Source organism: Pleuronectes platessa, chromosome 12 (genome assembly GCF_947347685.1).
Source record: "Pleuronectes platessa chromosome 12, fPlePla1.1, whole genome shotgun sequence".
NCBI classification, from domain to species: domain Eukaryota; kingdom Metazoa; phylum Chordata; class Actinopteri; order Pleuronectiformes; family Pleuronectidae; genus Pleuronectes; species Pleuronectes platessa.
The window spans coordinates 23,268,396-23,295,022 of record NC_070637.1 but is presented as its reverse complement, the minus strand read 5'-3'; the positions used below and the strand labels follow the sequence as shown (position 1 = coordinate 23,295,022).

General features: G+C 42.4%; 1 protein-coding gene across 1 annotated transcript in view; it reads right to left on the bottom strand.

Moving 5' to 3' along the window:
* The window catches only part of LOC128453135 (pro-neuregulin-3, membrane-bound isoform), a 256,557-nt gene extending 250,553 nt beyond the window's left edge, over positions 1–6,004 (bottom strand). The window contains exon 1 of the mRNA XM_053435847.1: positions 5,290–6,004. Coding sequence (XP_053291822.1) covers positions 5,290–6,004 — 715 coding nt within the window. The remainder of the gene's footprint in view (positions 1–5,289) is intronic.
* Between the last annotated feature and the right edge of the window lie 20,623 nt (positions 6,005–26,627).

The window sequence follows — 26,627 nt, the reverse complement described above, 5'->3', positions numbered from 1 at the left end:
TCCTCCACCGCGTCGGGGATTGAACGCAGCCCGAACACCGTCATTCACTGAAGGAGTTCTCCTGCACAGGGAATTGCTCGGCCTGGCATAATTCGTCAAAGGGCCATCTTCAATTATTTACACTTTCCCCTCTACATATTGAACATGTTTCTCTTTCGCGTCATTAATATTTCATCGCTCTTCCCCCTGCAAGACGTTTCATCAGAATGAATCAAAGTGACGTTAAGCTTAGCACGCACGGCGTCTCCCCCAAATTAAAACACTAATCGGGACGCCACGACAGGATCGGTTAACGGTCAAGCACCGAGCGTCCCCCGACATAAAGCGACTGTGATGCAGTAAATTAGAGAACGTCTTGATCTTTTAGGGAACAACGTGTGTGATTGGCTATAAGTTATCCTGACGGTTAAATAAAGTGGAACATGAGGAGAGTGTGAGCATTCATCATTTAGATGTGTGGGAATACACATGCTGGCTTCCCCAGACATTTGTATTACAAGACTTCCCAGTGTGTGTGTGTGTGTGTGTGTGTTGGATACCAACCCAACAACTATGCGTTTAATTTGTCTTGAATCAGTTTAAAAAGGTTGAATTGAATTGTTAATGACTTGTAAGGTGGAGATATTTATATATATTTAGAAAAATGATTTGAGTGAATGCCATTTTCATACTATAAAACGTTTGACCGGAAAAAATCTGTTAAAAATGTTATCTTCAGAAGCCACTTTATTATTATCCCAGGTACATCTCAAGGAAACATAGCATTTCTACACTGAGCATCACAACATCCATATTAAAAATATCAAGAGGCAAAATTCAGTGTTGTATGCCAGTCACCATCTTGTCCACATACTGTATTGTTTCCCATTAAAGCTGTAATTCTGCCATTTGAGCTGCAGGGGAGCCCTGGAGGGCGGGGCTGGCTTCAGTCCTCATTCCCACAGGAGGTCACAGCTGGGTCACACACACAGAGGACATGGGGACACACGTCCATGTGCTGCTGCTGCTGACACCCGAGCGAGCGTGGGCAATTTCCAGTGCACGGGCACAGTCATGCATACATGGAGAAACCCCATAGGGATCCTGATACTAAGCAGCTCACACAACTAATCCAACTGTAAAGATTCTGAACTCTACAATCTGGTTTAAAACCTGAAATCTCTCCATATGAGCTGATTAGTGAAACACAAACATGGACCTGATGCCCTCAGTGGTGCCCGACAGAGATGAAAGACACAGTTAATTTAATTAGTAGATGAAATGACTAAAGTGTCAAAGTGACGACACAACAACACACACAGAGAATTCTAGAGAAACAGGCAGAGATCACAGGACACAGGACTTAAACAAACGCAGTTCTGAATAAAGTTAAAATGTTGAAATGTTAAATGAGCCTCTTATTTAATGTAAACATTTTGAGCAGATTGGAAACTATATGCTCTTGTAACAACAAGTTCCTGCTCAACTGCAAAATATTGAAACACAAACACATTATGACAAAGAACACAAAGGCCAGACAACAGTTGTGTTGTACTTTAGAATAGGTTATACTGGACGTTGGCTGAGGATCATGGGAAACTACATGTTGGATTCCAATCGTTGCTCATATTTTAAAAACCCCTTCTAAAAAAACATGCAAATATGAGCATGCAGGGGATTAGAGAGCAGAGTATAAGATCAAAAATGTCAAGAGCAATTTCATTGAAACACAGCCCTGGAATAATCCCGGCTTTCTACAGATTTGGAACTGTATCCTGATCACACAGGCCTCGTGAAGGTTTCTGGATCCGATTTTCATCCAATTTTGTGTGGTTGAAAAATGAAATTGTTCTTGTGATCCGATAAAAATCTTTTTGCTGGAAACTATAATATGCTCTGAAGATCGGTGCAGCGCTGCAGACGTCAAGTTAAGAGCTTCAGATTCAAGCACATTTCCACTTTGCTATTTAGATATTTAGACGTTAGCACAAGGCACTTGTGATTTCATTTGCCATAAACACTATAATAAGAATAGAACACCCTGAATCATACTGTTGTCACACAAAGCGACACTAGCCACCAATTTATTTGTATATTAATATGAGTGTAAATCTTTCCCTCCATGAAGGGGCTCAGGAAACCTGACACGCAGCAAAGGGAACACGCCCTCTTCAACATGTCTTCTCAGCTTCGTAAATAAAAAACATCTCTGCACAGACCATTTAAACAATCATTCAACATCCAGGCTGCTGTTAAGCCCATGTAGCGAGTGTGTGTGTGTGTGTGTGTGTGTGTGTGTGTGTGTGTGTGTGAGTGATAGGTAGGCTCCTGTAATTCTGTTGCTTGCACAGTCACGGTGATGGGCTGTTAATCTGGATTTAGGTTTCAGGGCCACTGTCTGACTGAAACCTCATCGCACTGAGTGGCTCAGCCCGGAGACAAAGACCTCCGGCTGCACCGGGACCAGCTCCGGAGCACGCACCTGACAATCATGTTAGAGACGTGACTCCAGGCTGAGCTGGCCGGCTCACTTCCTTTTGTTTTCTTCTGGAGGGGATTCACTCATCACAACATTGACTCATCTTATATTTTCTAGCTTCTGATATTATGATTCTCTTCCTCTTTGTTTATTTCTATTTCACTGACAAATAACGGCAGGTATGCGATTTTCCAGTTTGCCTGAAATCCCTCTCATTAGGCTTCCCCTGACACTTCGCCCTGCAGAGCAGAGGTCACCCGGCTCCCTGTAATGGTATCATCTCTCTCAGTTGTCGGCTCGGTTCAGCATTCACTCCTCCAGCGGCCTCCCTTTTTTTTTTCATGCAGCGTGGAGGATGCTGCAGCAGGAAAACTCCCAAATGGGAATTTATAGCAGCAGCACATGCAGGCTCATTCCAATTCACAGCTCTATAGGCCATAGCTGGGGACTGGGAGCGCCACAGCCCAGTGTCGATTAACATCCACGTCCATCTCCATTCTGTGACACACGAAGACAGTGACAGCCTCGCTAAGAGCACCCAGATGGCCCAGCTTTACTTAAATTAATATAATTCTCTCCGTTCCTGAGCACGGGCCAACACGGGCCATTCGGTAACGCCGCCGAACACATTCACACATAATGGACGGTTAATGTGGAAGTGATGGCCTTTTCAAATCAAAGCAGCATGTGGGTGGTGGAGTAAAGGGGGAGGGACGGTGTTTAGGATGATCAAATGAGTTGGCTGCTCCATAGCGGCAGAACTTTCTCAGGCGAGCTGGGGAAGGAGTGACATTTTCCCTGGGATATCTATCAACGAGGCTTAATGGCTTTCAGGAGCACTTGCTGGAGATATGGCATTCTTTTTTAACGGTTAATTAATAAATGAATAGATGATGAATGGCCTTCATTTTTCCTCCTGGTATTGAAATGATGCACGCGCACAAGCACACACACACACAATCTCACACACACACACACACACACACATACACACACATACACCCTCCAATGTTTCTAATTATCAGAGGGAACATTCCCGGGTCTCTAGTGTAGTCTGGGGACATTTTCATTATCGGGGAAACAAAAGAAGCAACTTTGCAGTCAAGTGAACCGAAACCACAGCAGGTGGAAGGCGTTGGGTTTGTTTACCACTTTTATTGAATGACTGTCATCATGTTATTATCGCTAATTGAATAAATGGCAGCGATTGTGTAAATCACACATTGCAACGGACCATGTGATGAAGGATGGCAACAATATTCCAGCTTAAATGCCATCACAGAGCCATTTGGGTCAGAGCAGATCAATGACATTGCACACAACAAACACACAACGCATAAGTGACATATATTAGTATCATGCTATGACTGTGAGAGATGAGATCAACAGCATGAGATGCGTGAGCCTGTATCATCTAAATTTCATCAAATGTCCGCTATCCTATCAGCTTATTTTTTTCAGGCAGACACGAGCGACCCGATACATGCAGAGTGTGAGGTCACAATTCAAAATGAAACAGCGTCCTGTCACTGAGAAGATGTCTGTGCAGGTCCGAGCCCGGAATCAGACACAGACACATCACAAGCACAGGGACGTCCAGCAGATAATGTGACACCATTTTGAGAGCTGGAAGATTTATCGAGGAGGAAGCTGTGTGTGTCTGTGTGTGTGTGTGTGTGTGTGTGTGTGTGTGTGTGTGTGTGTGTGTGTGTGTGTGTGTATATGTGTGTGTGTGGGTCATTCATTTGAGCAAGGAAATTCCCTGCAGCACTAATCAATAGAATGATTGCTTGCATGACTTCAGTCAAGGACGGCAATGTCAAGAGCAAAGGTAGGAAAATCTCCATTCATTCATTAATGGATAAGAACAAATTTAATTTCAAGTCCATTAAGATCCAAAGACTGATTAGTAAATGTGGGTTCAGACACGATTTGTGTGACACATTAAAAGTATAGAAACTGTTTGGAGGTTCACGGGACTGGATCAGAACATCAGTGTGACATCTACATTCAAGATAACTGCAAGTACACAACCCCACTCAGTGTACATGTGGGTGCATGAACGCACAAGTGAAGGTAATGAGTCCAAATCATTGTTCAGCGAACAAAACAAGCAGGACAACATTGATACATTAAATAAATGCAAGAAAGAAGACATGCAAATAAGCATTTCCCAAAAAATTGTGTCTGAGTAATTTTAACCTAGTTTGAGTTTTTCACATCTAGCACAGAAATGACCACAATGCACTTAGTACCTAGAAACAAATAGCATTATTGAAGCTTTGCACCAACTCACATCCATTTAATGTGATGACAAATCACCAAATTCAAGACAAACATCTTCTGTCCAAGACCAAAGCTGCAGTATCTGCACCATCACCCATGATGTTATCACAATGCAACCACGACCTGAAGCAGCACAGGAACATGGTTTAACCAACCATAGCAGAGGGATTGATTAGTGAGTCCTGCAACTCTTCAGATTTCCTTACAGTAGCAATCAATGGCATTGATCAGACCTCTGTAATTCTCAGATTTACAGTTTCCAAAGCAGAAAAGCATCGCACGTCAATCGCAAAACAAACGGTCTGGATAACTGTTAAATCTCATAAATGTCAATAAAATATAATAAATAAAAATGTATTGAAACATCAGCCTTGTTAATGAGGAACCAACCAAGGAACCAACCTCCCACACACACAGCAACTCACCCGTGGAAATTCCACTAATGAATCAGCCCATTAATCTGTTCAAACCAAGCAAACTTCCAACAATCACGTCAAGGTTCAGAGACCCAAAACTGTTGAACTTGAATAAAGCGAGTGACTCACGTGCTTTGCGGTGGCCATGAGTACGGGTGGTGAGAGTAGTGGAGGCGGTCTCAGTAGTGGTATGCTCCGGGGTCCACATCTGCGTAGAGTCATGTAGCACCGTCGGATTGGACGGAGAGGGGCTAGATGTCGCCGCTCCAATTATGAAGGTGGTCCTCGGTGCCGCTGTGGTTGTAGTAAAACCTGAAGGTCCACGTCCGTTACGATTTCCAGGATTCCGAGGGGTAACTTGGCTCCCCGAGGCTCCACCTCCTCGGGGGTTTATAGTAGTGGTTGTAGCGGTGGAGCGAGCTCTACCTGTTACAGTTCTAGCCGTGGGGTTCCCGCCTTCAGCTGTGGGAGTAATCGTGGTTGTGGTAGTATCGGGACCTTTGGGAATCCCGCTTGGCTTGGAGAGGAAGATAGGATCCTGGCCTATTCGATTAGCATCCACCAAGTCCGTCGGCACATAATCCCGCACTGTGCCAACTACAATCCATTTCAACAGCATCAAGCTCAATCCAAGGCCAATGAAACCGATGAGTAAAGGGACCACACACAGCCATGTCTGCTGGCGTGGCCAAACGGCACAGCGGAGGGGACCTTGATCCTGGGCCTGGCCCTCCCGACGGCCCCCGGTTGCCCCTGAAACCTCAGGCTCCTCCAGGATCACCACTCCGGATACAGCTGCTCCGGAACACTCGCTCATCCTTCCCTGCCGTCCTTTATGGCTCATTGAGGGTTAACCCTGCGTTAGGCATCGGTAGCACATGCCAGAAAGGTTCCAAAAGACGTGGGACATCAAGAAGACACAAAGAGAGAGGCAAAGAAGGACCCGACGGAATTTCACCCTCAATTACACGTACACCGATATGTAATCCAAGGATAGAGAGAAAGGGAGGGGTGCAGATACATGCAAACACGCAATCACAAACACACAAGCACACAAAATCCACACTCAGAGACACCCAGTGAAAAATGGGAGAGCAGGCATTAATGGGTAATCGACCAGTTAGTCCGTGTTTAGTCTTGCTTAAGTCCCGATGTCCAACAGAAGCAACGGTCAACTTCTGGATGTCCACAGCAGGATAGACCAAGGGAGGAGAAGAAGTGATGCATCCAACGGGAGGAAAGAGGGACAGAGAGAAAGACGGGAGGGAGAGACGGTCTGGAAGGAACAGCTTTACATCTGTGCATGTGTCGAATCCATGGCATCACTGTCCGGATGCCACTGCATCAAAAATCCACAGCGATTTCTACTCAACATGCAAATGATGTCTCCTCTGTGATCAATCCACGACGGTCCATTACTGTCTAATCAGGCGAATGAAACTTGCAGGGTGGGTCTTGTTACTTCCCCACCCTGAACTGGAGCCCGAAAAAAGGAGAAATGTTTCCCAGTGCAGCCAGTTCCAACAGCTTTAGCCGAGTCAGCGACCCTCAGCTCCAAAAATCCTCCTTTTGGTAACTGAACGGAGAGTCAAAGCAGAAGAATCTGCCGTTCATGCGTCCGTCCAACACTCTCCCTGGATTATCCGCTATCTTTCTCAGTCTTTGCCGTTCAATCAGCCTGAAGATCCTGTATTCATCACGCTTCTGTTCCAAACCCACTTTGATTCCTTTGTGCGTGCTCCAAATTCCAGTGAGGCTAAAAATAAAGCTGTAGAATCCAATTAATTTCTCTGGATCCAGTCAGAAAGCAACACTTCAGATGAGCACAGAGAGAGAGGAGGAGAGAGGGAGAAAGCAGAATGAGGGGTGTTGTCGTGCAGCGGTATCACAGGGCGGATAAATCTGCAACTGCGACGCGTGATCCTGCTCCTTCTCCAGCCGGCGGTGGATCAGATTTCCCCAAGCTGTCCGCTCAGCGCCCTGCTGTCTCAGTGCACTGTCCGTTAATACTGCAGCAGGCGCTCAGAGAGCATCTTCTCATCTGTTTGCAAGGTGCATTCCGCCACAGAGGGATAAAGCCAGAGTGGAGGAGGATGAGAGGCAGCGAGAGGATGAAATTGATTGAAACAGAAATAGCAGAAAGCCAGAGATGAGAGGAAAATCTCAAACAGGAGGTCACAATGTTTTAAATATATCCCACTGAATGTCTCTCCTCTCTTTTGGAGTGGCGATGTTCCCTCTGTTCCTGAAAGCCCGCACTCTTTGGAGTCAGCCTGTGATTTGTTGGTCTGGTTGCTGGGATCCTTTCCACGTCCTTCCACCAGGATGCCTTCTTGGAGATGATTAGGAATGTGCGACCCGCACCGGGATGAGAACTTGCAGCCGCAACAGCAAAGGCTCCCAAGCCCGCTCTGGAGTTGGCATCGATCGACAATGCAGCTGTCCTACCTGTGGCAATTGGGATGCAGACGCAAACACGGCTGCTTCCCTGAGCTGCCGCCGCTGAGAGGCAGAGAACGAATGATGGAAAAAGCACAGAGGGAGCAGAGGGTGCACACTGGTAGAGCGAGAGAGCGAGAGATAGAGGGAGAGGGAGGGAGGGAGGGAGTGAGTGAGTGAGCGAGAGAGGAGAGAAAGAGGCTGCACCTGCTAGATGCACCAGCACTGGGAAGCGTGCCCACCTCCGCTAGCAGGGAGGGGGATGAGTAAAGATGCAGAATGCATACAGAAACCGGAGGAAAAAAAAGGGAGCATACAGAAAACTCCAAAGAGAAAGAGGGGAAAGGGGTGTGGAGGTGTGTAGAGATACAGATAAGAGGTGGGAGGAGGGAGAGAGAGAGAGAGGGAGCGCTGCAGACGAGGCAGTTACCAGCGAGAAGCCCCAGTCCCAGACGGATCAGAGCTGGAGCACAATGTAAGAGCTGTCACTCACACGGTCCCGCCCACTGCACAGGATTAGACGGGAGGCTGGGAAAGAAGGGATGGAGGGAAGGAGGGAAGGAGAGAAAACGAGAACTCCAGAACTGCCATTTTTTATACTCATGCATTATATATTAACTATCTATACCAGTCTATTATAGGAACTAAACACAGTCTGTCTTTTAAAACATTTACGTTGTGGATATCTCATGTTCTGATTTGTCCTGCATCTGGATTTCTTTTTACATATTTAGATTCCACTGCATCAAAGATCTGCAGCCATTTCCTCTGACGTGCATGTTTGTCCTCTCCACGTACAATCCATGGTAAAAAAATATTTTCAATCAGCGGAGTTAAACTCGCCTTTATTTGTAATCTTTATTTCTCATATTCTGTTCTTTCAAAGCAATTTTCATGAACAAAAAAAGAATAGAAAATAGTGCGGCAGAAACACAGAAGACTAATAATATTTGTGAGTTACACGTCACTGCTTATACCTTGACTATTATGTTAATAAGTAATTTTGAATGGCTGTGCCTCAGTAAACCCAGCCCGGGTCCTAATTAGTTTTACAGTGTAGAGCACAGTGTAAAACAAGCTTTAAGATGTTTGCTGTAAAACCAACGCCAACCCCCGTTTCCTCTGCTGCACTGGGACAACTGCACTTGTTTGGTGTGTGTTTCCTGGGATGTGATCAGAAGACAGACGCACATTAAGCCATGAAGATAGAGGAGTGGAATCCTTCAATCTGTCCCATGGGAGAAGTGAAGACATTCCACACCTCTGTCTGTCTCCTGAGACAATATACAGCGGCACTGGTCTGTTAAAGCAGCCGTCGTGACACTGTGGTTAAAAGACTCGTCAATAATCACACTGGCAAAGAGCCACAGGGACACAAATTAAAAGAAAAAACCATCTGCACCGACACTTAAAGATGAAGACATGTTTCATAACTGAGAAACTGATGACACTGTTCCAGATCCACGTGAATTTGGATCAGTGGCAGGAGAAACTGTCTTTTCTCTAAAGTAGAACAGTTTATATTTGACTCCAGAGAAAAATCTGCAGATGAGCCTCGACTGTGTTTAATTATAATGTATCATGGCCTGTGCAGAATTATGGATTAATTACTTGTCCTTACCTACAGTGAGAGCAATGTGCACGCGATGGAATCCAATGGTGAACGAGGTTGGTGAGTCTTTGCACTAAACTCGTTCTGACTTTAGTTTGGGGAAGTTTTACACAACTCCAATTCAAAAAGGATCAATTTAAACTCGTCAACAAACGTATGCATGAGGGAAACTGAGCAGCTTGTCTCAGTTTGACACTTTATGGCTCATGTGGGGGTTGACGTGCTGATAAAACTCTCCTGATCCACCGCTCGGTGTATTATAATGTCAACTTGATGGATATGACATCAAAGCAAAACAATATATTGTGATAAACTGATAAAACCCTGCATTCCAGTTATTACCCATCAGCATCTTCTTTTATTCATTACATTCACATGTCTCCCTGTGCATGCTGGGAAAGATTGAACCACAGTGTGAACCTGCAAAGGATAATAATAAGGTACAGAAATTAGATGAATGGATGGATGCACTATGCATACATTTAAAAACATTTGTGTTATTGTAATTATTGTATCATTTTCCAAGCACACTGTAAGTCATTACAATATGTAAAGTGACACAACACTATAATCAGCGGATTGTTATACAGTCTGTATGAAAAATGATTACGAAGCAGCGACTGAGTTCTAATTAATGAACATTTGATCTACACAATTCCACAAAAATAATGGAATCTGCACAATTAACCATAATCAAAATGCAGATGTTGAATTTACACTGAGAGAGCATGAACCAATAAGAGCTTTGTGTCCTCTCTGATGTTTCAAGCCTTTAAGTATTGTGTTTCTGTTTGTCTGATAATCCTGCAGTTAGCTTTAACTGCCCATCACCATGCAGGGATTATATTTAGACCCGTAGTTTTATTTTAAGGCTTTTTTCTCTATTACTCATTTGTGCAGTGGTTTCTGGATATCACTTTTAATGCTCCTGCTTCCTGCATCGCTTCAACATCTGCTGTTTACCATCAATCAGTCTAATCCTGTCATATATCATAAAACAGGATGTGTATATGTGTGTATATCCATCTCTATGGCATATGTGTATATAGAAACACAACAATAACCCTGCCTCAGACAAATAATGTAAAATATCTTTATTATTTTTAGCCTATTAGACTATTGTTATTGATAGATAGATAGATTGATAGATAGATAGATAGATAGACCGATAGACAAATATATAGATAGATAGATAGATAGATAGATAGATAGATAGATAGATAGACAGACAGACAGACAGACAGACAGACAGACAGACAGGTAGAGAGAGAGAGAGAGAGATAGATAGATAGATAGATAGATAGATAGATAGATAGATAGAGAAATAGAAAGAGAGAGAGAGAGAGAGAGAGAAAGATAGACAGACAGACAGACAGACAGACAGACAGACAGACAGACAGACAGAGAGATAGATAGATAGGTAGATAGAGAGATAGAGAGACAGAGAGACAGATAGATAGATAGATAGATAGATAGATAGATAGATAGATAGATAGATAGATAGATAGATAGATAGATAGATAGATAGATAGATAGATAGATAGATAGATAGATAGATAGATAGATAGATAGATAGATAGATAGATAGATAGATAGATTGATTGATTGATTGATTGATTGATTGATTGATTGATTGATTGATTGATTGATTGATAGATAGATAGATAGATTGATAGATAGACAGTTAGATAGATAGATAGACAGTTAGATAGATAACAATACTTTTTTTTAACAGAACAGAAAATGAAGCCTATTGACATAATCTGTTGGTAGTACTGCTGCAACCTGCTTTTTAATCAAATGGCACATAAACATATTCCCTCCACTCGCAAGACGCCCACAGTTTTTCTAAAAGGTCAAAGTTATAGTTGTTCGTCCGGAGCAATAATGTCGAGCATGAGAGTGAAGTGACAGCTTGACAAGTTCATCCAGGATATTTCACACCACAGGGATCCAATCAACCCCTGCATCACAACTACAGGCTGCAGTGTTGAGTTCGTGGGATCATTCTTCACTCTGAGCAAATTGTGAAATTCTTTCTATTCTCTCTCTATTTTGTATCTTCTTATGTTTGTCTGCTCAGAAAAAAAGCTTCACCCTCCAACAGCTCGATGACAAAAGAACAAGTGATTCCAATTAGACTGAATGTTTCCACTCGTTGTTCGTGATCATCACAGTGAGAGCCTGGTTTTAAATCAAATGTGCTAGAGACACAAAAACATTACAACTGCATGCAGGCTGTTTGGGTCGAGACCTGTTCTCTGTTGTTGTTTGAGGAATGTCCCACGTGTTGTGTATTTTCTTCAATGTGATCTGCTGCTCTAACTCACTGCTGTAAACAGGCTGTAGAACAGATTTCAGTTTTCCTTCCTGTCTGCCTTCACTGCTCGACCAACCTCCCAGCGTCATGAGCCCATTTTGTGGTAATGGATCTGAAATGTTTGGAAATTAACTTCAACTCCCGGCTAAATGTGTCTATAACCAACTTTAGTGACAGAGGACACAGGCTAATAAAAAGACCTGAGCTTATTAGACACGGGTCTTCTCTCGAAAAGCAGGAGCCGTTACTCGTAAAGACTCAATTGGACCTGTCGTATCTTTGAAGCAGCAGTGTCTTGTCGAAGTTGGTGTTTGAAGAGAGGAGACGCGGACCCAGAACTTGCAGCATAACAGAATTTATTACACAGAAGTTTCACAGGTCAGACGGGCTCCATGGTATGCCCGGAGAATTCACAAAGGCCAGATAGTGAAAATCTGGCTCGCCTCCGCCAGGCAAGCCCTTTTATAGAGGAGTTGTTTACCACAGACCTATAGATAAAATGACGTACCACATAGGGTCTATGTCTAAATTTGGACATGTTTTTAGTTACTGTAAGTTTGAAGTCAACCCCCACATCTTTGCTCCTCCCTTAGCAGGCAAGATAACATATGATAGGTCAAAGATCATTCCCCAGAGGGGGACGAATACCTCAAACTCAAAACTTAGGAGGAAGCATGTCAGCATAGTATATACACATATTAGAAAGCTCCGTCAGCTGAATTTACAACAATAACATGCCATCATTTTATATAACCATGTTCAAGCTGAATATACAACAGACCGTTCCAGGATCAGCGGCAGCTCGATCACCCGGCTCCCAGTTGGGTGCTGGTTTCTCTCATGGTTTATGAGTCTGGACCTGAGGACGTCCCTCTTTCATTAGAATGGGAGCAGCGTCTCCTGGGTCTGTCAGGCTCAGACATGTGAGTCTCATAAACACACACCTGCACATGTACATAGAGATATCTCACAGCTCAGGTTCTGTGTGGTTTCTGTTTGCATGAGACACTCGCACCAGATTAATGGAGGTGACTAAATGATTGAAAGTGCTCCCCCTCTGTCGGCTGTCATCCTATTATGAAGAAAAAATTGTTTTCATATAATTGAAGAGGTTTGTTTCCCCCCTCTCACTGAGATAACAGTTTGGAGCCTTTGAGTTTTTAGCTGTTCTATTTATCAACGAGAAGTGAGTGACAGTGCAAAACAGACACAGGACGTTTCCCTGCACCAAACCAAAGTGGCACATCATGTAAATAATGTCAGCAGCTGTAAATATTCACCAGCACTATGACAGTTTTGTAATGAGAGAATCAATGGCTTAAAAATCCACTCCCTAGCTGTTTCTCCTTCCGTCTGCTGGAAGCGCTGGAGACAGCAGTTTCCTCAATTACCACTTCGACTTCAAATGCAAATTTCTGCTGAATCAATGCAAATGCAGCACAGTGATTCTGTCTGAGCTCCCACCCTGGAGACCTCATGATAAGGCCCAGAGGGCAGCACACAAACATTAACTCCACAATGGCAAACAGGGAGGTCAGAGGTCAGTGTGTATCTCCCTCAGGCATAAGGAGGTGTGTTTGTGTGAGAATCCAATCAGACATCTGGGAATTCTGCCGATATTCCAATCCAGTGCTTCACAGAAATATTGGTTTGGACTAAGATTGGTAGACGATCACCATTTAAATATATTTGATAATCCTTTTATTTATCTTCATTGGGGGGGATTATACAGGTAAAGAAGAATAAAACAAAAAAAAAGACTGATTAACAAATATTCAATATTAACCTGAGTAAACAGCATTTTCTGACCTAATTCCTATTATGTATGTGAATATGTGGATATTAAATTAGCGACTTATGCACAACATCTTTATGCAAATAATGTCAAAATATTAGTGTCTATCTCAAAAAGAGATGTTTTAAATTGGAAGCAATTATCTGGATATTTCAAACATAAGGTAAAATATTGTGATATATTATTACACAATAACGCAGTTTGGCTCAGTATATCCAATATATATATATGTAAAGTAAAAATAGACAGGATTTTGCTTAATGCTTCACATTTGTCATACTTGTGATGAATTCATTGTTTAATTTTTAAACCTGCATGGACAGCAGCTACACCAAATGACAAACCACACAGCAGTCAACGTTAGCTGCTGAAGAAAAGATCTATAGAGACCATCTTTTTTCTGGAAATCGTAAACCAGAGCTGAAACACTTTAAAAAGTGGACACGTCCCTCAGCTTGTTCTCTGAACTCACCTGTGCGTCTCCTTCACAGAACCTGAAGCCATATCAGTGTCGTGGATGTTTTTTGGGGTCTATCAGTCCCACAGAAGAAGAAGTGGGATGTGAGCAGAGGGGATTGCTCGAGAGTTTCAACCGAGGGCAAACAAACCTGGGCCGATCCCATGGGTGCGCTCCCCCCCCCCCACCGTGAACCTCATTAGCAGGGCCAGACAGCTGGGAGCGCCGCAGAGTTATCTAATGTTCGGTCACAGCTCCACAGAATCCATTCACAAGGGTGTGATGTCACGGATGAATCGATGGACAAAAAGATGATGAGGTGTGTCCCTGAGCTTGTTACTGACATTTTGGGATGTGGAGTTTTTGTTACGATCCAGGTTCGACCACAATGAGGCAGCTGATGAAATATCTGGTTTGATTGACCCGGGTTCCAGGATGTGGACATCACGATTGTCTCGTCTTCCATCTGTGGTGATAAGGTCGACACTCCCTCGTTTAATTGCCATCCGGAGCCGCCTGACGTCTCTACCGCGGATTCCTGATCATTATCAAACATGTTCAATAGCCTCAGCAGCCGTCTGGTGATGGAAGTGAGCGAAGGAGCCAAAGTCTCAGGACGTCTCCTTCAACTGACGTTTACAATAAGATGTTGTGAGAGAATGCAAAATCTGACCCAACTGAAACTGATATGATCTGATCTTTACATCATTTCTGAGGTTTTGATATTTATATTTATATTTACTTGATGTAAAGATGTCTCGATAAAGAGTCTCGATCGCCACCTGGTCAAAAATCCTGCCTTCTCCATGTTAGTGGACGGGACAAAGATGGTTTCTGTCATTTTATTTGGTCGAATCTTCGTGTTTCTAACAGGTTTGGTTTTGATTTGTTATTTGATATCATTAAAAACGAGTGAAACCTCAAATGTCAGCTGACTCGAAATCCCCCCCCCAAAATCGCTTCTGTGCAGATTCTATAAAGGGGCATGTATGTGACTCAAATAAATCTGAATTCTAAATCAGTCAGAGACAACACACGTCCTGATACCCGGCCTATTGTTTAATTTGCAAACAAATTAACATCAGGATGAATTTCCTTCGCCCTCATTTTATTTGTTTGTTCCCCCCCGCCCCCCCCCCACCTCTACCATCTCAGTCATTTCCTCTCTTCCAAAAATCGGGGTTGTTTCTGCATAGATACTCTTTTATCTCATTACGCCCTCCACATAGTCAAGCTGCCTCAAGCCTCCATTATTCTTTTTCAACTCTGATTAGATATTCTATTAAAAAAGTAAATGAGGTCCGTGGGGGCCTTGTTGTTGTAGCCAACCCCCCCCCCCCCCCCCCCCCCCCCCCCCCAAACAAAACTTTTCAGAGCCACATGTTCAGACTCGGTTCTTTCACGCTGAGCGAATCACACAATCTGAATGAAACCACACAACTCAAGGCTATCATCAGGTTTTTGTCTCAGTGAACCCATCAAACCATGTTTACAGCCGCCTCTGTGTTCGAGGCTACAATACATCGACTGGAATATAAATGTGAATTTTCTTCTTTTTTCTATGTGCATCCTGTTTGTCAGCTTTATTTTAAACCATGTTATTCACCAGCGCGACGACAAAAACAAAACAGCATCAAAAGAGAATGTGGTAGCACTGAGACAAAGAGCTGCAGCCTGAGAGCGATTCGGGGGCAGAAAATGAAAGAAAACAGGACACGAGGAGTTTACAGCAGCGATGACAAGTATTCCAAACAGCCACAGAGCTGCAGTGTGGCTAATTAAATGTACAATAGGCTACAGGGAGCCTATGGAAGCTATTACAGCCACAACACAGCTCACGCTCCTCACTATGAAATGATTTGGACTTGTATACTAATGGGAACACGTCCCCTGTGCCAGAGAGATGAGCGGTGCTGTAATTCCTGACTCAATAAATAAAAAACACTTTCATCAGCGGGACATGTGGACGCACACGAAGCTGGGAGCCTTCAGGTTTTCAGGAGAGGCCGGAGTCGATGTGCAGAACATGAGCAGAGCCGTGATTTAGAGAGGGAGCAAAGTAAACGAGAAGAAAAGATAACGTGCTGACGGGGCAAACTTCAAACTGGTGTGAGGCAAAGCACAGGCTGCAGAGGATTCTCATCAACAGGAGGGACGAGGCAGAGGGAGGATGAAGCTCAGGGGCTACTGGGAGTGTTGGTTGAGCATAGCTACCACTACCAGACAGGCAGGTGATCCACTGGGAGTGATGTGGTGGTTGAGGAGAAGATGATTGATTGATTGATTGCAAGGGAGTAGCGGTGTTGCCAGGAGATGCAGGACACTGGAAGCCACGCCCAGTAGACACACACCGGACAGGAGTAAACACGCAACACACACAGACAGACACACTTACAGAGAATACAAAACAACAACTATAGCTCCACAAACAACATTTTTAAGATTTTTACTTTGTTCTGCGCCCACTGGGCAAATAACACCAGTCTCCTTAACAGGTTTTCATCAAGATCCATGAATTACTCAAAGAAAAATCAAAGGAAAAGTTGAAAATGAAAAACAGAATCCTGGATCTGCACTAAAATTGTATAGTTCTTTCCATGACTCACAACACATCTTTCCACAAGGCTTGGTGGTGATCCATCGTGTACTTTTAACAAAATTTTGCCAATGAACAAACAAACAAATGGATGAAAACACAGTACCTTATACTAGTACTTTATTTTGAAACACTCACAATCAGAGTATTTCTTATTGTATCACAAAAATGTGTCCGTTTCCATGGCTATTGAGTGAAAACTGAGTTGTGTGACAGTTTTCTTTCTCAGTCGAGTGAAGTTTCAACACAAACACATTTGTCCTGTTTTCTCACTGAGCTCAGAATAAGGGACTTGTCCTCCCGACTCCCTATTAACGACCATCAAAGCTATTGATCAGCGAGACGACGTGTGGGCTGATTATCAGGAGATCGCTCTGCCCCCTCACACACACACACACACACACAGACTCACACACACACACACACACAAGACGTCGTACACTGGGAATCCTTCTCTCCCCGTGCTCGTGTGACACCGCCGCTGCTCTGCACTGGTTTCCATGGTTTCTTCTCATGTCAAAGTTTTACTAATGAAGGGGAGACACAGTCGGGCTCTGTGCATTGACATGGGAAGCCCGCCCACTTAATTACCCTCAGGGATGACCGAAAGGCCTCTCTTCACATGTTCCCCAGGAGCTCAGCCTCAGACACGGGGGATGGGGGTGTGTTAGTGTTTAAGTGGAGATGGTTAACGTGGAAAAGGCAAAGCATTGATTCGTTAACAGGGAGAAAAGAGAGAGAGAAAATCAGGGAGGAAACACATAAGGCGGGGGAAAAAAAAGTTAAAGAAGGTTTTCACGTGAACACTGAATCAAATCACATCCATCGCACCTGCGTAGCTTGATACCCGAGCAGAACGGGGATTTGTTTCATCGATGTTAAAGCTTATCTACACCATCTTTCAACTGGATACTGATCCCTGCTTTGTACCGACGGCTGATACCACCAATTATAACAGAGGGAAGTGCGGAGCGGCCCCGGCACACTCACACAGCTATCTGCCATCTTTTTCACTCCCAGTATCCTCTGCGGTTTTCAAAAGGCACTCCGGCATCAAGTTCATTTCAATGGGAACTCTTTCAAGTCAGAGCCTGTCTGTGTGTTAAGTGAAGGAAGTGGAGTATTCCATCAAACACATTTACCCACTTTGATCTGCACGACTGCTTTTGGCAGCAGAGGAAGAGATAGTGGGACTATGTGTCTTAAGATGTGTGTGTGCATCTGTTTGCATGTGAGTGTGTGTGTGTGTGTGTGTGTGTGTGTGTGTGTGTGTGTGTGTGTGTGTGGGAATCCACAATAGAAGCTAGTGTTCAGAGATGATTGACAACCGAGGTTCCTGGTGCAGCGTCTCCTTGTGTTTGTGGAAATTCTTTCTACTGTCAGTAACTGAAACCTAAGAAGGTCTTTCTGGGTGAGATGTAAAGAAAAAGCTTTGAAGTGTAACAGGCTGACAAGGTCACAACTCCAAGGTTTCTGAGTAAACCTAAAAACCAGAACTCCAGTGGAAACATAACGTGGAGGTAATCAGGGTCTCAAACCTCAAGGTCGAAGTTAAAGCCAGAGAGAAGAATCGGCTGTTTAGCGATGATCCAAACGTTTCATTGGTCGGAGAAGTTCTCATGTGAAGAAGCTGTTCCAGAGATTAGACGCAGCCAATGCAAAGCCTCAGAGCTCGGGATGTAGTCTGAAGTTAATATAGCTTATTAAACATCTTTAAAACAATCCTGAGTTTGATAAGAAGCCAGTGAAGAAAGGAGTTAGGCTTAGAGTTAAGGACTCCACTGAGTCATGTCCGATTCTTATTATGAATTTATGGCAAAAACTTCAAAGAAGTGGGCGACTGAGGGGGAGGAGCTACATTCAAACACTGGACCTGGATTAAGAAATGATTCCCTTTACTTTGAAATAAGACTCAAACACAAACTTCACAAAATATGAGCTGAATTTTTACTTCTCCAGTCAGAACCTGCTCCCTCGCTGTCCTTCCCTCCTGCATCAAGGTTCTTGAGGGAGAAGATTAAATAATGAGTGACAGCCGGTTTTGAGAACCTTGATAAAACAGACACGAGGCAACGGAGCGTGACGAATCCAAAGCTACATCTACTCAGAACGACTACACGTCACTGTGTGTTCTCTACCGGTTCTTCATGCCTGTTGTTCTTCTGGGTCACAAGCAGACAGTTGCATTGACGGGAGCCCCCCCCCCGCCGGTAGCTCCGCTGCACACTCAGTCTGCGTCGGAGGGAGAACGGGTTCAACGGATAATTTGCTTTCAGATGTGATTCAGAACTCGGTGATTTGACGATTTGACCGGTGAGTCCAGGATGTATCCCCACGCAGCGCAGCACTGATTTCTATGGACAGGCTGATGATGACTGGATAATGGAGCAATTTTCATTCAACCTGCAGAGATAACAACCCGACATTTCCCTCATATATACCAGTCTGACGGCCGCAGATTAAACATCCACGTTCAACACTTTTACTTTGACAGAGAAGATCATCTCAAAAAGATTCAGTTGTTCTGAATGATCGTCTCTCTCGTTCTTTCACAGTGTTTCCTGTCACAGCCGAAGACGTCGAGTTCATCAAGGTCACCAAACAAACTCTGCACCTTTTCAAATATCTACAGTTTGTTTACAACTCTCCAGATTGTAAACGCACATTTCCATTCTCCTCCCCATCCTCCCAGTATACAGCGGCTCCCATGCAGATTCAAATCTAGAATTTCCCTCTAATCAGACTTAGAACAATTCAGCAAATGTTTCTGTAATCAAATTTCTTCAAGTCAGTTAATTGGCGGGCGTATGCAGGGGAAACTGTGACATCATCTGTCAAGATTAAAATATATGATAAACTATTATTGGCTCCAGCCTCTTGTGATCATTAAAGAGTGAGCAGGATGGATGGATGGATGGTTAGTAGAACTCAAACTACAGTATTTCACTGCTGCTCCACATCCAGGACTTTTTCTTAAAGAATGGAAATTTCAGAATTATTCAATATTTTATCCATTTTCCCAGAAATATCTATGAGTGGGTGAAATTGAGTGCAACCTGGTCTAATTGAAGAGGCTCTACTGTCATTCAAGTTTGTGTACAAACGTTTGTGTCAGTGTCCATGAGCCAATTATAAAGTAGTAGTATAGAAATGTCCTGTTAAAATATCCCTGCATGCATTACCATACTGAACTAACAGTAACATAAACATCCAAACCAAGATCAGTTTTTTTATGAGATTGTTTAAACAGAGGGTTTATTGCAAATATTCTAGGAGATTGTTCTGAAAGCAAATGAAAAGGAACCGTAGAGCAAATACAATAAAATGAATTTTGGTTGTCACAAAAATGACAAGTGACTAATGAAAAAGAAATCTCAAAAAAGTTAATAACAGCTCAGAACAGAAATTAATCACAGACAGAGAAAAACAAGGAATAAAGAGTTGTGGCTCTTTTTAAAGTTTAATATCTCAAAGAAAAAGCTGAACATCATAACGGGGAAGTTTTGTGTGCAGCATTGAATCTGAATCCGTCTCTGGCTCCACCAGCGCAGCTCGCTGGCTGATCCTGAAGATCTGAAGCACACGCTGGTTTAAAGTCTTCCAGCAAATCAAAAATGTATTTTGGCCGTGAGCCCGATGTGATTCATAAACCAGTAGCAGCTTCAACGTCTCTCTCTTACCTGAAGGCTGATGAGAAGATTCACAGTCAAGGTGAAATTAAATTCTGTCTTTTATTTATTTAGTTTGCTACAGAATACAGATTTCTGAATATTTCACATTCTGTGAATCTAACAGATGGGGCTGTGTGCTTTATTAATACTTTGTGTATTTGTTTTAAGTGTGTATAGTCATATATTTGACACATGTATGTTTGACCATGTACTGTCTACCTTTATTTTAGTTTTCATGCACTGTTAAAAAGTTCAGTGACTCACCTCTTACATTAGAATAAATCTATCAATACATTTTGAAAATTGTAATTCCATATTTAATATACCTGTTGTCATTTAAGTTGTTCAATATAATTAGGACTCATTTATTATTTTTTTGTTAGCGTCACAGAAGTCAGTCATAAATAAGTTTCTCTAAATGTTGTATTGAACAATAGTTTAGTCTATAATTTTTTTATTAATTCTTATGTTGTCGAAGGGAAACAAATTCATTTTTATATATTAACGTTTTTTTATATATTAGTACTCAAGTCCCCAGACTACATCCTGGATACTGGACTTACACAGATTTGTCGTTAGTTGGTTTCATATTTATAAAAAATCTATAAAGTTTTAAATATAGAAATTATTAACATTTATTCCATGTCACTTTGATAAATAACAGCAGGATTATGGAAAGATAAAAAATTCACAAAGGACAATACAATCATTAGCTGTATGACCTCATCTTAAGTGTAATGATTACACTTTAAAATCCTTTTTAACGGATTATGAATGTTTTGTTTTTTTCTATATTAATCTCACCAAACTTTACTGACCTGGCTTTTAATAACAGGGAAGCAGAGTTTCCAGCAATCAGGGCTCGGGGAGGGACGGGAAAATATCATTAGAAGATAAAATAAATGTAATCCTTGTAATGTTATTAATATCACAGTAATATGTCTAAAGCAGGGCTCACATGATTTCATAAGGTCACGGCTTGATTCAGTTTTTTAATTTAAACTTTCCTCTTCACTGCTTCTTCCTTGAGCCAAAGTTTTACATGTAGATCCGATTCCATATATCCTGTCAACACCAGTGACTTCAGGAGGGCAAGGAGATTTACCAGTTAGTTGTCTTTCCTGAGTTATCTCCACTTTGCAGCTGCAGGTTAACCAGTCGCTGTACTTGCTAATTCTACCTGTGCAAATAACAAGTTGTGTGTCTGTTTGTGTGTGTTTTTCATGTCAGATGTGATCTAGAAGGTTCAGATGGAGATAAAGAAAATGTGAGTGTTAGGTTGAATTAGTTTAGAATTGAGTGAGTAACAAAAACATTTTTTTAAACTGGAAGAAAAAAGATCAGGAAACAAGAGAAAAAATGTATCATTTATTATAAAATAATTATTCAAGGACTGAACATTACAAACAGAAAACAATTGCTAATAAATGCTATATCGGTAATAATTGATATTACAAACTGTTTTTGGCAAAGGACAGTAGAAAATGAATATATGTACTCTTAGGTAATCTGACTTTGTTCATAAAGAATCTGTTTCATGCTTGAATTCAGTTTTTCATCCCTCAGGGTCGAAGCTGCCTCGTCATTGTGAGTCCAACAAGTGAAATTAGCACAACACAATTCAGACAGGCTGTCCACCAAAGTCACACCACAGGTACCGACACAAGAGTGTGCTCCAAACACACACACACACACACACACACACACACACGCACACACACACACACACACACACACACACACACACACACACACACACAATGCTCAACCCCAGCAGTTGGCCTGGTTGTGATTGGCAGATCATCCAGAGGCGACATGAAGCCTTTCTCCCACCCTCAAACTGAGCTGTCAGTCAGAAGGGAAGAGGGCAGCCCTGCGATGTGGGGGCTGAAAATAGCCCGTCCCCCCTCCCCCCCCCCCCCCTCGGGCCCTTCGGGGGCCACGCTGGGAACATAATGTTACAGGCAGCCACAGAACCAAGAGGCTCCGCTAACCTGGTGCAGGGGCCTGTCGCTCTGAGATGTCTCAGAGACTGAGAGACAGACATGTTGTTTGTTCTGTACTTGACTCGGTTTCATTTGATTTCATGTTTGAATCTCAAGTTCCTGCTTCAGGAACATCGACAGAAAGAAGAGTCGTTCCCTCAACCATCGTTTCACATTCCTCAGGTTTTTATTCTAAACCATCCGACATTTGAAAAACAGAAAAATGTGTGAAAACAAGGATTTTTGAATAATTATTTGATTTATATTTAGTCAAAAAGTAGAATTGAATAGTCGATGGTTGTTATTGATTATTATCCTTACTGTGTAAGGATCAAACTGTGGAAAACCAACTACCTTCTTCTGTAGCAGCTGTAAGATCAATGCAACTATAGGTTTTTAGGGGAAAATTATAACAAATACAACAGCACATAAAGCTCATGTGACCTGTGATTGATTTTTACTGAATATGTGAACTTACAGTAAAACAAAATAATAGTTATAACATGTGGCCTCATCAATCAGACAGGTTTTTTAATGTTTAAACATGAGCACATTACAACCACCTGCCTTTAATACGACCATGATGGATGCATCAGACGGGTACAACACACAGACTCATTAAACCACAGATCAGACACCACAGACACAAAGGGAAGCTACACACAAACAAAGTGAAGGACAAATACTAGTCTCATTACTTTGTACTCGTTTGTACTCTGTGGTGAAACCTCTCCCTGAATCACCTCTATCACACTGAGGCCAGTTGTTCTGTTGAAGCAGATATTTTCGGTTCATTAAAGGTTCTTGTTCCGTCGCTGTCGGGTTCCAGGAAGTGGTTTTGTCGATGATTTGTGTGTAATGACTTTGTCGACTTGAATTCCTGACGTGAGGCACGAACATTGATTTCCCTTGTTATTTCTACACGACACATAACGAGCAGCTCAGCAGCACAGAGCGATTTAATAATAATCGGACTATAAACGGTTTCTTCATTGTGTCGGCTGATGATTCACTCACCTGAGAGAAAGTCCGTCCACGTTGCTTAGGGACATCAGTTACCAGGAAAACATGACGCTTGTTGGTTTGAGCTTTGTCTTTATCTGTAATTAATTAGTTGATCTGTTTCATTCTCCAGCTTATCCTGTCATATTCACACAAAACACAAGGTCTGTGTGACCTTTGACCCCTGGAATCTTGAGTTTTTTTCAGTAATGGATCATATTTTTCATTCTCTTGGAGCAGTTATGAATTTTGTTGACATTATTCTCTGTGACGCACTTTAGTTCCATCCCTTGGAGGACGTGAGGAAGAATAGAAGTGTTTGTTATTTCCATAAAAGATTTCTGACCTTTTATTGAAAATGATTGTGTTTCTCATATCAGCACACAAGATGACTGGCTTTATAAATGTCTACATTAAATTCTGTACAGTTTGGTGATGTACAGAGATGAAATAAACTTGCCATTTGGTGACGGTTCAGCTTCACTGCAGCTGAGTCGTGTCCTTGCTCAAGGGCATGTTAGTGGTGATAATGAGGGTCGGGGTAAACCCTCCTCTTAACTATCCTGAATAATGCTGCAGGGATCGAACCCACGACACTGTGGTCCGTAACCCGCAGCCCACAAAACAAAATCCATCAATGAACAGGCCTGATTAGATTCACAGGATTTAAATCAGTCGGTTAAACACATCTTTTTGTTTAACGGAACACAGAACTCAGTAGAAACATGATTTATGTCTCATAAAGTCTCTGATAATTACAAGATGTTTATCTCACAACGACTGATGTTTATTTCCCAGAGCTATGTTGGTAAAGTTTCCATGGGAACCTCAGGTGGGCTAAGAAAAGGGTTTGAAACTAAGATCATCATCAGATCTTATTCTGAGATTCTCAAAGTAAAGATCAAGTCGAACAAAGATGTCTCCTACAATCAGTCCGACTTCATTTCCAATTCATCCTCTGAGTCAAACCGTGTTTTGAGGTTTTATCTGACAGACACTTGATCCACTGCAGCACATCTTACATTAGCACTTCCATCCAGAGTGACTGGACCCATCACCTGATGGCAGAGGGATCCAATCCCCATCACTAGTTTGACAGTGTCACAGCTCCACGTTGCTGTTTTCTACTTTTCTGATGACGAGAGAACGCAGCTTGTTTTTGACACTTAAACTGAAGTGATGTGATCTACAACCTGTCGGGGGGGGGAGCATCAATATTAAGTGATGGATGGAAATGGTTTCTGAAAGTCAGTCCAACACACGGTTGTGGATTTATGAGCTCTGACTCAGTGTTTGGATCAGATGAAGATTGTTGACATTGTTTTAAATGAATCTGCTGAAATAAAAGTCAATGATGGAAATTTGTGAGGATTTTTCATTTGCTACATAATCCACATTCACGTTAAAAGTTGTTTACATAGAAATTCTTGAAGAAATGTTTTCAGTTCAGCATCAAACTTTAAAGTGTCAAACTGCTCAACACTTTAAGTCCCTGCACCAGCAACTTATTTTATTATTTTAAAACGTGTATCCTTCATTTTATTTATTGCAAAGGTTTGTGAAAACTCTGCTCATTGCTTTAAAATGACTTAAATGTAACTCTACAACCTATGAATACTCTGATACATCCCTTTCTCCTGCTCCTCTGTCTCCCAGCCTTCACAGCGCCCCCTGCAGTTGAGGAGAAGTTGACAGGATTAGTTTCTTTTGTTTGTCAAGGGGAGATGTTTGATAGCTAGAATTTCACCATGAGGGGACTTTACCTCCCTAACTTTCATAGTTAGACCTGATTTATATTCATATGTTTGTGTATAAACGATGCTGACTTCTTTAAATGTTACTGGAATTGAATATTGATCGAGATTTTAAAGGGAAACTTTGATCCCTGCTGGTGATGCAGAGGCGAGAAGACAGGATTCATTTTCTGGGGAACGTAAAAGTCTGCAACACATTTTATGACGGTCCTTCTCATTGTGCTCGACTGACCTTCAGGCTGACGACAACACACAACACACAACAAAAAAGAGCCCATCTCCTCCCACTGCAGAGGATTCATACTGAACACAATGACGAACAACACACATCTGAGTGCAGAGCAGACTTCAGGGTCGTGCAACACAGTTCACTAGAGGCGGATCCTGGACCAGCGGTTCCACGACAGCGTTTACAGCAGCTTCTCTGGTTTTTAACAGCCTCAGATCGAGGGAACGGCTTTCAGCTCCAAAGTAAATGGCTTTTTCTTTTCCCCAGTTCACCATGACGAGCTCAGTGCAGCACATCTCAGAGAGAAGCCTGTGTGGGCTCTGTCACCAAGTGGGAGGAAGCCTTTTCATATTCATTCTTCCACAAATAGATTTAGTCACAGCAAACTTTAATACAATTCAAGTACGGCTGCCACAATATCATATATCTACCTTTATCGTGGCTAAAAAGAAATGAAAATAACGATATTGTCTTTAGAAACTTTGGAAAACGACGAACATGATACTTCAGTGTTGCTTATTGTGACTTTTATCTCACAATAAAAATACTGATAACCTACAAGGACTATGCAGATAGATGAGACGTGACAGAAGTTCACTTCAAATCAAACCACAACGTTTGTTTTTGATGATGTACGACACACATTTGATCTTTGATGGGTTTTTTTGAGTGTCGCTTGAACTCACAAGAACAGAACATGACAATATGTTGTTGTTTACTTGCCCTCAGACGCTGGAGACGTCTGCTCGTTGTCTTGTAAACACAAAAGAAGACTTTGACAAACAAATCGCTTTTTGTATTGTTTAATTATTCTGCATATTTACTGTGTATCGACATCACCATTGATTTACTGATGTAAGATAATGTTGCTTCACTCTACCTCGTATCTAGATCCACTATGAAACACTATTGAGTTTGGAATTGTCTTAATTCCCGAAGTGATCCCATCAAAAGACAATCTTTAAATTTTTCTATTCATGTATTTATGCCTTTTTGTCTTGTTCATTCTGAAATGTGAAAAACATTCGACAATCTGAGAAGGTGAGGAGGAAATGTCACTGGTCACAGCTCATGACCAGTAAGACTTATGAAGAGGGAATTGAATATTCCTTCATTTTAAAGGGTGGAACAAGTTGGGGACCTCTGCCCGAACACTGAAGTATCTCCTCCATTAAACGTATTTTCCCCTCTGCTGCTCATCTCTACTGACTCTGCTCACATTGTCAGTTTTATTCCCTATTTGTTCCCTTCCCTACACTTTGTATTTTTTTTGCCTTTCCACTTATCGGGCTGTTATCTGATCGGCAGCCGGCTGGGCTGGCACAAATGGCGCAGATAGAGGGAGTGCAGGATTCCGAGCAGTTCACACAGTGTCGTGGGATTAGAGATGATGAAGATTGCTCACTGGAGGGATTAGAGATGCTGGAGACTGCTCACTGGAGGAACGTGGCTCCACCATGGTGCAGATAAAAAGAAAAAAACACACAAGAATCTGTTCGACAACACAAACGTTTGTACGGCAACAGTCTCAAGAAGAAGAAGAGATATTCTTACATTATGACAACCCTGCCCCTGATCTCTCTGAACCCTCAAACTGAGCTGCTTCC